The sequence below is a fragment of the Chlorocebus sabaeus genome, chromosome 1 (genome assembly GCF_047675955.1).
Source record: "Chlorocebus sabaeus isolate Y175 chromosome 1, mChlSab1.0.hap1, whole genome shotgun sequence".
Lineage (NCBI taxonomy): Eukaryota > Metazoa > Chordata > Mammalia > Primates > Cercopithecidae > Chlorocebus > Chlorocebus sabaeus.
The window spans coordinates 44,868,743-44,882,847 of record NC_132904.1 but is presented as its reverse complement, the minus strand read 5'-3'; the positions used below and the strand labels follow the sequence as shown (position 1 = coordinate 44,882,847).

The 14,105-nt window shown below is 42.9% G+C and overlaps 1 protein-coding gene across 7 annotated transcripts in view; it reads left to right on the top strand.

The window, feature by feature from the left end:
* Positions 1-14,105, top strand: part of NAV2 (neuron navigator 2) — a 768,177-nt gene that overhangs the window by 609,039 nt on the left and 145,033 nt on the right. For all 7 annotated transcript variants that reach the window (XM_008004421.3, XM_073017808.1, XM_073017805.1 and 4 more), the window contains one exon: positions 13,079-13,201. In XM_008004421.3, coding sequence (XP_008002612.3) covers positions 13,079-13,201 — 123 coding nt within the window. The remainder of the gene's footprint in view (positions 1-13,078; positions 13,202-14,105) is intronic.

The window sequence follows — 14,105 nt, the reverse complement described above, 5'->3', positions numbered from 1 at the left end:
GAGTATAAAAAAGGCGTTTTACACCCCAAAGAGAGAGCTGTGAGATTTCCCTTTCCTTGCTTAGAGCATGGGTGGGCCCCCCTGTAACATCCCAGCCACAGCCTTGTTTGCCCCCGTGTGAATGTATCATATGCAACTTTTGTGGATGTACAACACACTTTTGGATAGTTTCTGTTAATACAGAAATCTGGTACCTTAATTGGTTCAAAATCTGAACTCTCCAGGAAGAAAATGACTGGTTTTCATCCTCACATATTTTAACTCAATGTTTTTCAAACTTTTTTCTTTTTTGAGACAGAGTCTCACTCTGTCACCCAGGCTGGAGTGCAGTGGCACGATCTTGGCTCATGCAACCTCCTTCTCCTGGGTTCAAGCAATTCTCCTGTCTCAGCTTCCCAAGTAGCTGGGATTACCAGCACGTGCCACCACGTCCAGCTAATTTTTGTAATTTTAGTAGAAACAGGGTTTCACCAAGTTGGCTAGGCTAGTCTTGAACTCCTGACCTCAGGTGATCTGCTCGCCTTGGCCTCCCAAAGTGCTGGGATTACAGGCATGAGCCACCATGCCTGGCCCAAACTTTTTTCTTTTTAAATGTCATGCCCCCTCCTGAAAGATCTCACACCGTGATTGGCAGTTAAGGAGGTGCAGAGCTGGAGGGTAAAATTAGATGTGGCTTTTCAGAATCACTGTATCTTTAGTAGCTCCACAACAACTCAAATTTTGTCAAACTTTGCAGAATGCATTATTAGAAACATTGGGCCTTGAACATACTTTTCAAATTCCTGCTCCCTCCCTAGAGATAGGATCATTCCTACAGACAACCAGTGTTCTCAGCGGCCTGTGTGCAGTTTCTGAAGGTGACATCTGGATGAGTGACCAGGGCCAGCATTTCATGTTGTCAGCTGTCATGTCTACTGTTCTTGTGGATTCAATGGCAGGTAATTTGAGCATCCCATAGTCACCTAGTTTTGCTTAATCCTCTACCCTTGAAGGCCAAAGGTCTGTATATCTATTTCCTTGGTATTGATGGTTTATTTTTTGAATCCCATTTAGAGTAAGTGCCCAGAATAATCATTGTCTTGATGAAAATATCACCTGGTAGAAACTTAGCATAGAAAACCACACCCCGAGTTCACTTTACATGTTGGGTCCTTTGTATTTGTACATGCATGTCTGTGTGAACTACCTGATCTCCCTCCCCCAACCCAACATTGCCTGGCAGACACCTTCAAGATGCTATGGGAGGTTTTCTTTCTCTAAGGAGCCTTTTCTGGTGTCTCTCTTTGAACCCCATGCAAATATTTACACATCTGCTTGCCCCAAGCCGACACTAAGCCCCTCAATGTCAAGGACTGAGTCTGATTCTTATATCCCCAATACCCAGGCTAGTGCCTGCCTCTCGATTGGTGCTACATAAATGTTTGTTGCACAAATGCCACCACCTTAAACATAGGCCTCCCCTGGGCAAAGTCCTACCTGTGACTACGTGAGCCCTTCCTGCAGCCTCTCCCAGTGCTTCCAGAAATCTAGTTGTTTGCTGAGCTTGAGTGATGTTCCCAAGGCCTGCTTTTTACCTTTGTCTATAGCGGGAGTTGTCTCACAATTACAAATTAGTCACCTTCTCATTCTGTCTCTTCTCAGTACACCGTGGCATTCTTTCAGCTGCAGTCTGGAAAAGACAAGGTGAAACTTGCATGAACCTAAGCCAAAGTGCCAGCTGATTTCTCCCCAGTTTGGTAGACTTTTGTTATTACCTGGTGGTGTCTGCATGAACCCAGAAGAGAAACAGACACTAGATGTCAGATTCCTACCCCTATAGGCTCTAGTCATCTTCCAAAGGGAACATACAATCCTCAAAGCCAGCATAAATTCTGCTGACTTAACGTGAAAAGTGAGCCTGTGTCTCAGAGCACTCTGAGGCTTGGGGAGTTGTAACAAATCACAGGAACGATAAGACTTAGCAGCCCACAGATGATGATTGGCAGGTGTGTTTCAGTGTACCAGAAGTGCTCAGGAGAATGCATTTTCCAAAAGGCACACAAAGCTTGCTAGTATGTTTTACCACCATGCAGAAATTCTCCACTTGATCAATCTCTCTGCTAGGAGTTTGGTGAAAGCAAGACCCAAGCAGTGGTGAGATTGAGTCTATGTGCTAAAATTCAGGGTACCATGTGAATTGTAGCAATGCTATGAGCCACTGCTGGATTGGTTTATAGCAAATAGACAAGTCTTGCAATGTAGAAACCATTGCAGAATACGTTGAAGGATCTACTCAGCCAGGATCCACTTCTGTCAGATTGTGTCGGCAATGTGGAAGGCTTTTCCAGAGGAAGAGCATCTGATTATGATGCCACGCTGAGCTACCTGTGTGTTGTCCATAATATTTTGAATTCAGCATGCCTAATACTGCTCGCTCTTGCCACTTGCCAGCCATGTGAGTTTCCAACAGTCAGACTGTCCTGAGGCCGGTAGGCATTTAACTACAAGACCATGAGTCACTTGATATTTTAGAAGAAATTTAAAGTAGTAACAACTTTTATCAAGCCTTGATTAGAGATGGAGGAAACATTGTGGATTAGCTTCAACCTAGGTTAATGTGGACATTGTCCCCTAACGCAGAGGGGGCCAAGAGTAGTTACTAAGGGGATTTGAAGTTTAAATTACTGTCACAGTGTAGCCACATTATAGTCAACTAATTCTTAGGGAAACTGAATCCAATCTAACTTACAGTTCTTCCACCCAGGTCTCATGATTTAAGGCACCATTTCTCACAGTTTTAGCCTGACTACCTGCAAGAGAATTACTTGCATGTCTGTTAAAAATGCAGGCTTGGAGGAAACAATGAATAGGTGGAGCATGGGGCACTTTTAAGGTGGTAGAATTATATTCTGTGATACTGTAATGGTGGGTAGGTGACATTCTGTATCAAAACCAGTAGAGCTGTAAGACACAGAGTGAACCCTAATGTGACTTCAGTTAATAATAATGTATTAATATTGGTTCATCAATTGCAACAATGAACCATACTAATACAAAATATCAATAATAGCCCCAGAGCAGTGGCTCACACCTGTAATCCCAACACTTTGGAAGCTGAGGTGGGAAGATGGTTTGAGCCTAGTTCAAGACCAGCCTGAGTAAAATGGCAAGACTCCATCTCTACAAAACGTTTAAAAATTAGGGCATGGTAGCCTGCACCTATAGTCCCAGCTACTCGGGAGGCTGACACAGGAGGATCCCTTGAGCCCAGGACTTTAGGACGGCAGTGTACACTCTACCCTGGGTGACAAAGCAAGACCCTGTTTCTAAGAAAACAAAATGTACATAATAATAGAGCAAAGTGTTGGGAGAAAGAGGGGATATAAAGGAACCCTGTAATTTCTGTACAGTGTTAGAGAAAGTATCTCTTAAAAAGTAAAGTCTGTGTTTTTGTTGTTGTTGTTGTTGTTGTTGTTGTTGCTGCTGCAAGATTTGGGCCTTACTAAATACATCTTGCATGTATGAAGTCGAGGCATTGGAATAAGCATTTTGGTCAGGCTTTCCAGAGGATTTAGGTGTATTCTGAGGTTTGAGAATTCCTGGATATCAGTCCATCTCCTTTCACCATCTGTTTCATTCCAAGAAAGAGCTTAAAGGGGCTTTGTCTAGAGAACTGTCTCCTGTGTGTTAGGATGTGTTTCATCTTTCAGAAGTGGACAAAAAGCTTCCTGCTAATGCTAGAAATATTTGCTGCAATTCCACACTGACAGTTGAACCACAATAAACCACAATAAAGGTAAGACAAGTTTCAGACACAGGGACTGTCAATTTTCGAATGCATGCAACCTTTTTTCAGAAGTGTGCCCTGCCTGCATCTATTTCAAACAAGTGTAGCCATGGATTATAATTAAAATTTTACATATGTCTATTGGTTTAAGGGTGATAAGTACACTATTGTTATAATCCTTGACTCTTTGTGCATTGAAGTATGTATTTTATTAGGGCTATTATGGGCCTTTTTAATTAAAATGCTTCTGGAGTTTATATATGTATAGATCTTTTTACATTTATTTATTTATTTAGTTAGTTATTTAGTTATTTTTTGAGATGGAGTCTCATTCTGTCGCCCAGGCTGGAGTGCAGTGGTGCGATCTCGGCTCACTGCAAGCTCCGCCTCCTGGGTTCACGCCATTCTCCTGCCTCAGCCTCCCAAGTAGCTGGGACCACAGGCGCCTGCCACCATGCCCGGCTAATTTTTTGTATTTTTAGTAGAGACGGGGTTTCACCATGTTAGCCAGGATGGTCTTGATCTCCTGGCCTTGTGATCCACCTGCCTCTTCCTTCCAAAGTGCTGGGATTACAGGCATGAGCTACCGCGCCCAGCCTAGATCTTTTTAAACCAAAATGCTCTGGGAATTAGTATTAGAGGGAATTTTATTAAACTTGTGGAAAGTCACACTGCATTTTGCAAAAGACACACAAACCTTGGTAGCCTGTTTTACCACCACACAGAAATTCTCCACTTGATCAATCTCTCTGCTAGGAGTTTGGTGAAAGCAAGACCCAAGCAGTGGTGAGGTTGAGTCTATGTGCTAAAACTCAGGGTAACGTGAATTGTAGCAATGCCATGAGCCACTGCTGAATTGGTTTATAACAAACAGACAAGTCTTGCAATGTAGAAATCATTGCAGAGTATATTGAAGCATCTCCTCAGCCAGGATCTACTTCTGCCCTGTTTTAGCAAAGTCACTGCTAACGTGGGGCCTGGAGGTCTGTAAGCCAACTCATGCTGGATGTGAATTTTGCACATATGTGAGATGGGATCCATAGTTTTCACTAGTTTCTCCAAAGGGGTTCATAACTTAAGAAAGTTTAGGAATTTCTGATTTAGACTGGATTTGGTTGTAGTTGTTTTTAAAATATATATGTGCCATGTTATTGAAATATTGCATATACTGTATAGTGTACGAAAACATAGGAATCAGAAAGATCTTGATGCGAAATAAATACACATAGAAGCACTTGCGTTTTCACTCCTGGATCATCTGTGCTCCCCACTACAGAGACCACTGCCTGGGTCCAGTGCTTCTTTTTCTTTAGTGTGCACACAGATCACCTGGGGAGTTTATGGAAATGCTGAGTCTGACTTGGAAGGTCTGGAATACTGCTTTTTAAACAGCATCCAGGTGATACTGAAACTGCTACTCCCTGGCCCGTATTTCAAGCAGCAGGTAGATGGTGAGGCATGTGTTGAGTTGAGCTGCAGACAGTGACTCCCACGCTATGTCTTCTGTCTCTGTCTCTCAAGCAGTCCTCAGCACCGGCTTTAGGACGTAGAAATGACAAAAGTCTATGGCACCAGTTTTCCCTGGTAAGGCTGGCAGGGGGCCCCTGGGACCTTTTGACTCCTCTTTAACTCAGGCCTGCCTTTTCCTGCTGCTGCCGCTGTCCCAATGGCCTGCTAGATCTGAGCCCTTGTTTGATTAGCTTAGCAACATCTTTGCGGTACTCCCCAGTGAGGTGTGCTCTGTTGACTGGGGCTAGCCAGAGTCAGCTCCAGACCTCCTGAGTGAGTTCACTTCTGCAGCAGCCTTGACTTCCTGCTCTATGGTGACCAGAGGATTGATCTGGGTTTTCCCAGTTATCTGGCTCACTTTGCAGCAGAGAAGCAGGGGCTAGTTAGTGCCCCTTCAACTGTGCGTTCTCCTGGGCGATGGCTTGTGGCCACTGAAGAAACTTCGCAGCAGTGCCGTCTATTTGCCATGGTCACGTCATTCTATGCTCTGAACCAAGGTGGTGTGTGTTGTGGCCACAGGAGACTGCTCCAGGCTTGAATGCGCTAAGGGAAGATATTACTCACGATGTACGTTGAACTCCCAAATCCTCCTAAAAAGAACAAGTTGTTATCAACTTGGTGACATCCTGAAGAGCTGACAGTCCTGGAGGACAGTAGGAAATCAGGTAAAGGGTGCCCCAATTTTGCATCAAACAGAAAGATAGGAAACTGGTTAGATTATCTAAGTCACATCTCCCATTGGCCTCTGCCAGCGGTTGTTAGAAGCATTCCCCCAAAGGCATGAAGGACAAAGATGTGTGGGTCTGTGTTAGAAGAATTGCCCAGTAAGTCATAAAAATGAGTCATTTCTTATCCCTCTTCCGCTTCACATCCCCTTGTTTCTTAATTGTGTGGATTATGCAGTCTGTCTTATTTATAGTTAAAGTCCTACTGCCACAGGGAACCCCAATTGAGTAAAGGCATTCTCACCTTGGGCTTTCTCTCCAAAGTTTGCTGTTGGTTTTGTTTCATCTTGTGTCAGTTTGGAGTGACCCATAATCAGGAAGAGGCGACACTGTATTCTTCACTTGAATTTCACCTTTATTTGATTTTAAAATACGTAAGAATATGCTGTGAGTAGGATGTTAGAGTCATACAACATGTCTCTGAACTTGTCATGGGGGACAAAGGGTTTTTGATAAATGAAATATGCTACACCTGCCTCAACATTTATGCCTAAAAACTCATTGAGGACAAAGTGGTTTCCATGTGTTTCCTTAGCAACATTTTAAGCCAAGTTCACTAAATTTTAGTGCTGCAGTTTTATAATTCTCACTGAAAAATTGAGCCCATTTTTTTCCAGTCATATTTTTGCATTTCAGATGCATTCTCTTCTTCCTTAAGCCAATGTGGCCACCGCTTTTCTTTTCATAAAGATCAGCTTTTTTCTTTCTTTCTTTCTTTCTTTCTTTCTTTCTTTTTTTTTTTTTTTTTTTTTTTTTTTGAGACGGAGTCTCGTTCTGTAGCCCAGGCTGGAGTCGCAGGGGCATGATCTCGGCTCACTGCAACCTCTGCTAACCAGCTTCAAGTGATTCTCCTGCCTCAGCCTGCCAAGTAGCTGAGATTACAGGCACCTGCCACCGTACTCAGCTAATTTTTGTATTTTTTTTTTTTTTTTTTAAGTAGAAACGGGGTTTCACCATATTGGTCAGGCTGGTCTTGAACTCCTGACCTCATGATCCACCTACTTCGGCCTCCCAAATGCTGGGATTACAGACGTGAGCCACCGTGCCCAGCCTGTCAGTTTTTTTCAAAAGGTTGCAGGCAGCTTTGTTAGACTCGTTGGCTGGTGCGTCCTCCTATGACCTGTAGTGAAGTTGATTCATCTGACTTCTCAGAGGCCCTAAACTAAAGGGATTCTTTTCCAGGTCTGTCCAGAAACTCAATTTACATCCTAATAAACTCAGAGAATGAATGTCACACCGTATTATAACCGAGTAGAGGGTCCTGTGAAAGCGTATGATGTTTGGTGATTTGGATGTTGGTGACATGCTCAACAAAAAGGGCTTTTCATCTGCCCCCATCATTTTTTTCAACCTTATACAACACAGTATGTGTTGATATATATGTCTGGATATTTATATTGTTATTGGCAAGGAATATTACACACACATTTGTAATTATTCCATGTTTCTATGTCCACGTTTTCCACGTTTCAACCAAAAGTGTGTCCAAAAAATAGAGACAGGCTGACATGTCTTTGAAGAAAAGTAACTACATAGGATTGATTTGTTTTCTGTTTGTTCTTTCATTTCTTGCATCTGAGAGGTGTGTTTTTTTTATGTCATGCTCTATTAGAAATGCACTCGACTAGAGCAAGTTGGTACATGTTTCTTTCCTTCTCTGTCCCCTCTCTCCTCGCACAGTTCTTGACAGAGGTGATTTCTGGTGAGATTAGTGACAGTCAGTTTGTATTACTTATGCAGGCCATGTTGAACTGTGAACTTTGGAAATGAGAAGCCACCTTTCGCCGCTTCTGAAGGTGACTCACAAAGCCAGTTTCACTTGGTTCCACATTGTTGCATCATTACATTTAAAGAAAGGGAAGAAATCTATTTACTAAATGTTGGACTTGAAGTGTAGAGTATTTGTTCTAACAGGTCCTATTAGATTCCACAGCTTTTTCGTAGCTAGTGTCAGTTACCAACCTATTCTGTAGAGAAAGTTCCTTTTGTAAAAGGCATGTTGCCTTCACAGATCTGTCTTGATTGGAGGGATGGTAAGGTCTACCCTTCAAGTCTGGCCAGCTCCCGGAGGTCTGGGATGACTCAGACAGGACTAGGAAATGGTGTGTTCTGAAAAATCTGTAGAAGAAAATACGAGAAAATGCCCACCAAAAATCGAATACAAAATGATAGAAGAATCGAAAAGTTGACATTCTCTTTGAAACAGAAGCCAGAGCTTGTTACTCATTAGTACCTTCATGTATCCCCCCATCTTACAGGCAAAGGTCTGGCATCCAAGGTGTTCAAAACCATCCCCCAGGTCCCATGCAGCCCAGTTCCTGGCTGTGATCCCTGTGTTCCAGCAACAATGAACTACTTACCCTTCTCTGCACATACCTTCCCCTCTTCCATTTCTCTCTGCTTTTGCATATGTTATCCATGAATGTCGATGGATCCTCTTTTGGCTGGCAAACTCCTCTGCACCCTTTAGGGCCGACTTAAACAGCGCTCCTCTGCGATGCTTTCTCCTGTGTGTTCCCAAAGTGAGTCATGCAGTCATCTGTTATACCACTTTTATGTAGCAGTAGAGCTATTTGCATGTCTTAGTCCCCAGTAGGTTTTGAGCTTCACCAGAGCAGGAACTAGGTCTTGCCATTCCTGTAAGCATCTAATAATTAGGAAGTGCTCCCTACATGCCAGGCATTGGGCTTTCTAAACATATGCACTGTCTCATTTAACCTGCCGCAATCCTATGAGGGAACTTAAGCTAGAAGAAATTGCACTGAAATGTGACAAAGTTGGGATTTGAATTCACCTGCCTGCACTGGGATCTTAACCACAGTTCTGTTTTCCTCATCTGAACGATAGAGATGATAATATACTTGATAAGATGATTTTGAAAGTTGAACGCCATGATTTATGTGAAGCACTTAACACAGTACCCAGTGAGCATTCAGTACCATTAGTACTTAACTAACAAAGATGTATACTAGGTCCTTCAGCCAGCAAGGGGCAGAGAAGGCATTTGAACAACTTGGGTCTAACAACAGAGTCATGTTCCTTAACCCTGATGCTCATGGGCCACCCTAAGGAAGCAAGAAAAACACCCCACAGTCACCTTGTCCCTTTAGCAAAGGCTCTTACTCTTTCCATCCAGGGGTCTCTGGGGAAGCTTTAGAAGGTGGATGTGGAGAGCCGCCTCCATCCACCTACTGCTGCAGAACTCGGAAGGGTAACGAGGGGGATGGTTCAGTAGCTTGGCAACTCAGTCAGGAGCCCACTCAGAAGACATTAGGATGTTACCAGCACCTCATTAGGCTCTAGCACTAATTGTTTATCTCTCTAAGGAGAAGGAAAGTGTAGCATGGTTGTTCTGAGATTCAGTTGTTGGATCAGCTGGTTCCTTTGCTTGTGTCCTCAGGCAAGTCATTTCTTCACCCAGTATGAGCCTCTTGTAAAAGCTCCTAAAGAGGCGAGTGAGGCCGTGAGTCCCCTGGCTCCCTGAACCTTCAGAAACACAAGCTTTTTTAACACCCCTGGGCAAAAGCCAGTGTTTCAGATAAGCACACCCATGGCTGCTTCATCTGTGAATTATGCTTTCTTAAGGGCTTCACTTTGTTAAGGCAGTCTATATGAATGTATACAATAGCCAATTCCTATACAAATTTTGGTCCAGCAAACCCAAATTTGTATATTTTTCATTGACTGTATAATACAGGAGTTATTTTTAAATATATGCAGAGCTGTTTGTAAATCATCGTAATTGGAGGATAATAATTTAGAAATATTTTAAATTAGTTTCTTGAGTGTGAGGCTGGCTCTAACCACAGCTCTGTCTCTGGTGCTGTGCCGTCTCCCAGGGAGAAACATGCAACATAATTTATTTTAAATAATATTTTTGTTAAAAAAACAATTGAACACATTCACTTATCTCTAGAAGAAGAGGTAGTAAGTTCCCCATTTTCCTTATCACCCTGCCTGCCCTCCCTCTACATGCGCACAGTAAGTGAAATAGACTTGCAGTCTTGAAACTAGATCATTGTCAGACTAGTTGCATTCAGCTCCCTGACTTTCAGTTCTTCCTGCAGTTTGAGAGGGCAGAAGATCCTGATTTAGTTTTGCCTTTCCCCTCCCCTCTGCCAAAACAAAGTCAGAATTCCCAGCAACAAGCCCAGTTCACACGTTCAGTTGCATTTCAGTCCCATTTCTCAGAGGCTTTCCCGCTTTTTGGGGTTGTCATTTTCTGACACATCCACATTGCACCCGGGTGTAGCTGGGCTGGGGCTGCAATATGTCTCAGCATTCTGTGTCTGGAATGCTTACCAGGCCCCACAGTCTGGCCTTAGCAGGAAGCCAGGGTTCTGTATGTGTGGGCCTTGTCTATATGCCTGTGTGTGTGTAATTACCCAACCGTGTGTGTTGTTTCACCAGCAATAAAAATCCAGCAGGGAAATGAATGCTAAAATTAGTTTGTTTGTCCTTTGACAAGATCTCCCCAGTTGAAAGAATTTTGTTTATCTAACTGGCTGGGCAGACTTTGCTAAAATCAAAATTAACTGCCTTGCTTAATGGTGCAATAGATTGTATTGTGAAGAGCATCCACTGAGGTCTCCTTGAAAGGACATGTGATCTGGAAAGTCCAGCCTCTCGCAAAGTTATGACATTTTGGTGTAGGTGTTTTTTCCTCCTTGTGCTAGTTGTAGGATGGATGCCCATAACCCATTACTCTACCCTGAGTCACTCTATCTGTTGGAGGGTTGCTGGCTGGATGGATGGATAGATGGATGATGGGTAGATTGGCAGATCGACAGATTAATTTGCTTGCCATATGTCTTAAATGTAAGTTTGTTAATGCTTAAGAGGAAAGAAAACTTGTAATCAGTGTTCTTGCAAAAAAAATTTGCACAGCCCTATGGCTGTGTCTTTGGGCTTCATTCATTCATGTGTTCATTCATTCAACAAAAACAGTATTTAATAAGCACGTAGTATGTACTAAGCTCATGCATAAGATATAGATTTGAACAAAATAAGAATCTCTGCCTGCAAAGAACTTACTGTTTAGTGTGAAAGACATGCATTGAAGGGTAATTAGACAAATAATTATTTAACTATAGCTGCAATTGTTTTTTATATTTGTATTGAGATTTAAATCGTATATCATAAAATTCACCATTTTATTTATTTATTTTGGGGGATTTCTTTTTTGTTTTGTTTTGTTTTTGTTTTGTTTTGTTTTGTTTTGTTTTGTTTTGTTTTGAGATGGAATCTCACTCTGTCACCCAGGCTCGAGTGCAGTGGCACCATCTCGGCTCACTGCAACCTCCACCTCCTGGGTTCAAGTGATTCTTCTGCTTCAGCCTCCCAAGTAGCTGGGACTACAGGTGCATGCCACCATGCCCAGCTAAAAATTCACTATTTTAAAGCATACAATTTGATGGTTTTTAGTATATTCACAGAGTGGTTTTTAAAATGATAAAGTTGAGTGAAAACTTCAGTCTCTTCTGTTGCATTTTCAGTACAAGCACAAACACTTGGTCTGATTCACGCCAACAGATTTTTCATTATGTTGACATTGTGACCTCAGTGATCATCAATGTCATAAAGGGAGGAGGAGGGAACATTGGAGGTGTTGGATTTAGACACAATAGGTTAGAAGCTTCCTGGGTTCCTCTTACCCATTCTGTAAGATGCTTTTCTCATGAGACAACTCCAGTGAGAATTTTCTTCTCTGCCCCTTACTTGAACTTCCTGGTCTGGGCAATCTTGTTTGCATCTCATAATTCTGTTCTTGAAAAATATATCCCCAAAAGATCCCCAGCTACAGGTAGAAGAAATTCAAGGATTGGGAACCCTCGGGGTCGACTCCATATATGCAAAAGTTAAAATATCAAGTGCAATAAAACTTTCCATGCTCAGCTGACCCTGTTTCAGAAAAATAATGACTCATTAGTCCTCTTACTATATATTACTTGATTTGGAATGTAAAATGCTTGCATTTTCAGATAGCTTGCAGGGCGATCTGATGGGGCCCGTAAGGGATTGAAGGAATCCAAGTTTGGTTTCTGGCTCTGCCCAAGTTTTGCTTTGCCTTCCTGTTCTCCTCTGAAGATGAGGGAAATGACACAGCCAGTCTCCTTTATGGGGGCTGTGAGGAAGCCAAGGTAGATATAAGGTACAGCTGCCTTGGACTGAGCTACCTCCTACTAGTGGGTAGGCTTTCAGGAACTTGTCTGGTTGGTAGACAATCAGCCATCTGTACAGAAAGTTCCAGACATCCTCCCTCCCAAGAAAAGTACTGATTTCATCAGAAGACAGCTTTGTAGCATTACCAAAAAAAGAATAAATTAGCATTAGTGTTCTTCACAGAGTTTTGTGACAACCCCATTAAAACATCAGTATCAAGGGTGAAATTCACTCCATGATCATGACAACCATAATGTCTTCCACTTATATAGTCTTACACAAATTGCAGTGTACTTTCATGTTCCTTATCTCACTAATTCTCATGCCCATGTTGTGATATTCCCACATATCACAGGCTGTGATAGTCCTATAGTTTGGGTGAAAAACTCACCCTTCAGGGAAGTGACTTGCCTGTGATGGCAAAGGTCACTCATCTATCCTCTATCCTTTCTTTCCACCCTCTCAAAGCCTTGCCTGTTTTTTCCACTGCACTGTTCTGTAATATTGCCTATGATTTGCTAATGATTTGTCAGTTCCATTTCCATTACTCAGGTAAAACACCTGCTTGTATAATCGCTGACATTAAAAAGAATGTCATGAATCCATCTGACAGTTAATTTTATTCACTAGTTCCCTTCTGCTTCGTAGGTGCCTGTGAGTTTGGGTTAATTAAGCTGAGTTTGTTCTCTTTTTTTACGTTTTTGTTAGCAAGCTGGTGATCCTATAGGTTGGATCAGCAGCTGAGTTATCCATGGGCTGTGATCAGTGCCAGAACCTCAGGGAATCCTCGGTTACTTCCCCCTTACAGGACTTGGTGGCTGTGCAGGGGGCTGTGCAGGGCTTCTGGATATGAATGCAGGCCTGGAAGCCACTTGCTTTTGACATTCATGTGCATCATCCTCTTCTCCTTTTAAAGATACATGACTGATGGTGGACTTGGCCTCTACACCCGTCGCCTGAACCGGCTCCCTGATGGGATGGCTGTGGTACGGGAGACGCTGCAACGAAATACTTCCCTGGGCCTCGGAGACGCTGACAGGTAAGCTTCCTCCACGTGAGGCTGGTCAGGTGCAGAGGTGATCCCAGGGTGGCCTGAGAAATGAGGGTTATGATATTGGGAGAGTGAATGGAGACTTCTTTAACCCACAGAGAGGAGGGGAGGACTGGAATCTATACCTGGGGTTAGAAACAGGCACAGTAGGTAGGAAAGGGCTGCCGAAGATTCTTGAGTCCTACTTCTGTGTAGGGTGGTGCTTCTGACAGCAACAACATAGGGAGTTCAGGCTTGGGTGGTTTTTGTTATTGTTTTGCTTGTTGCTACTGTGTCTTTGTCAATTCAGGAGGCCCTAGGGATGTGCTTTACTTCCTCTCTCATTAGCCAGCTTTCTAGGTATTGCACCTTGTGGCACAGAAGGTCTGTGTGCAGAAAGGATCTCTCCTAGCCTTGGCTGAGTAGCCTTCACCAAAAAGCCTCCTGTTGCAAGGTATTAGGAGGCAACGCTTAAGGACATGGGTTTATATACCACATACTAAGTAGTTGCCATCATAGAGGTTGATCAGGCATCACTGCCACTGCTGTCAGAGAAGAAAAGAGCTTCAGAAAGTACTATGATAACAAAAGAGGACTATTTGGCCTCCAAGTTCTAGTCCTTACTCTGACAAACTGATTCTATGACCCAGAGCAACCTATGAAGGTGAGGAGTTTGGACTATATGATTTCTATTATTCCTTCCAGTTCTAATGTGCTATAATTCTGGATTTCAGTGCAGATTTCAAATACCCTTAATGATCTGGCTGTTTAAGGATTTGCTGGAACACTTGACCTCTTTCCACATCTGGGTTGATGAGACGTAACATGGGATTTAGATGCAAGTGGTGTAAAATGGCCATAGACTTTTTGGGTACTAATCCTTTTATGTCAGAAAGCCGAATAGTAGCACAGG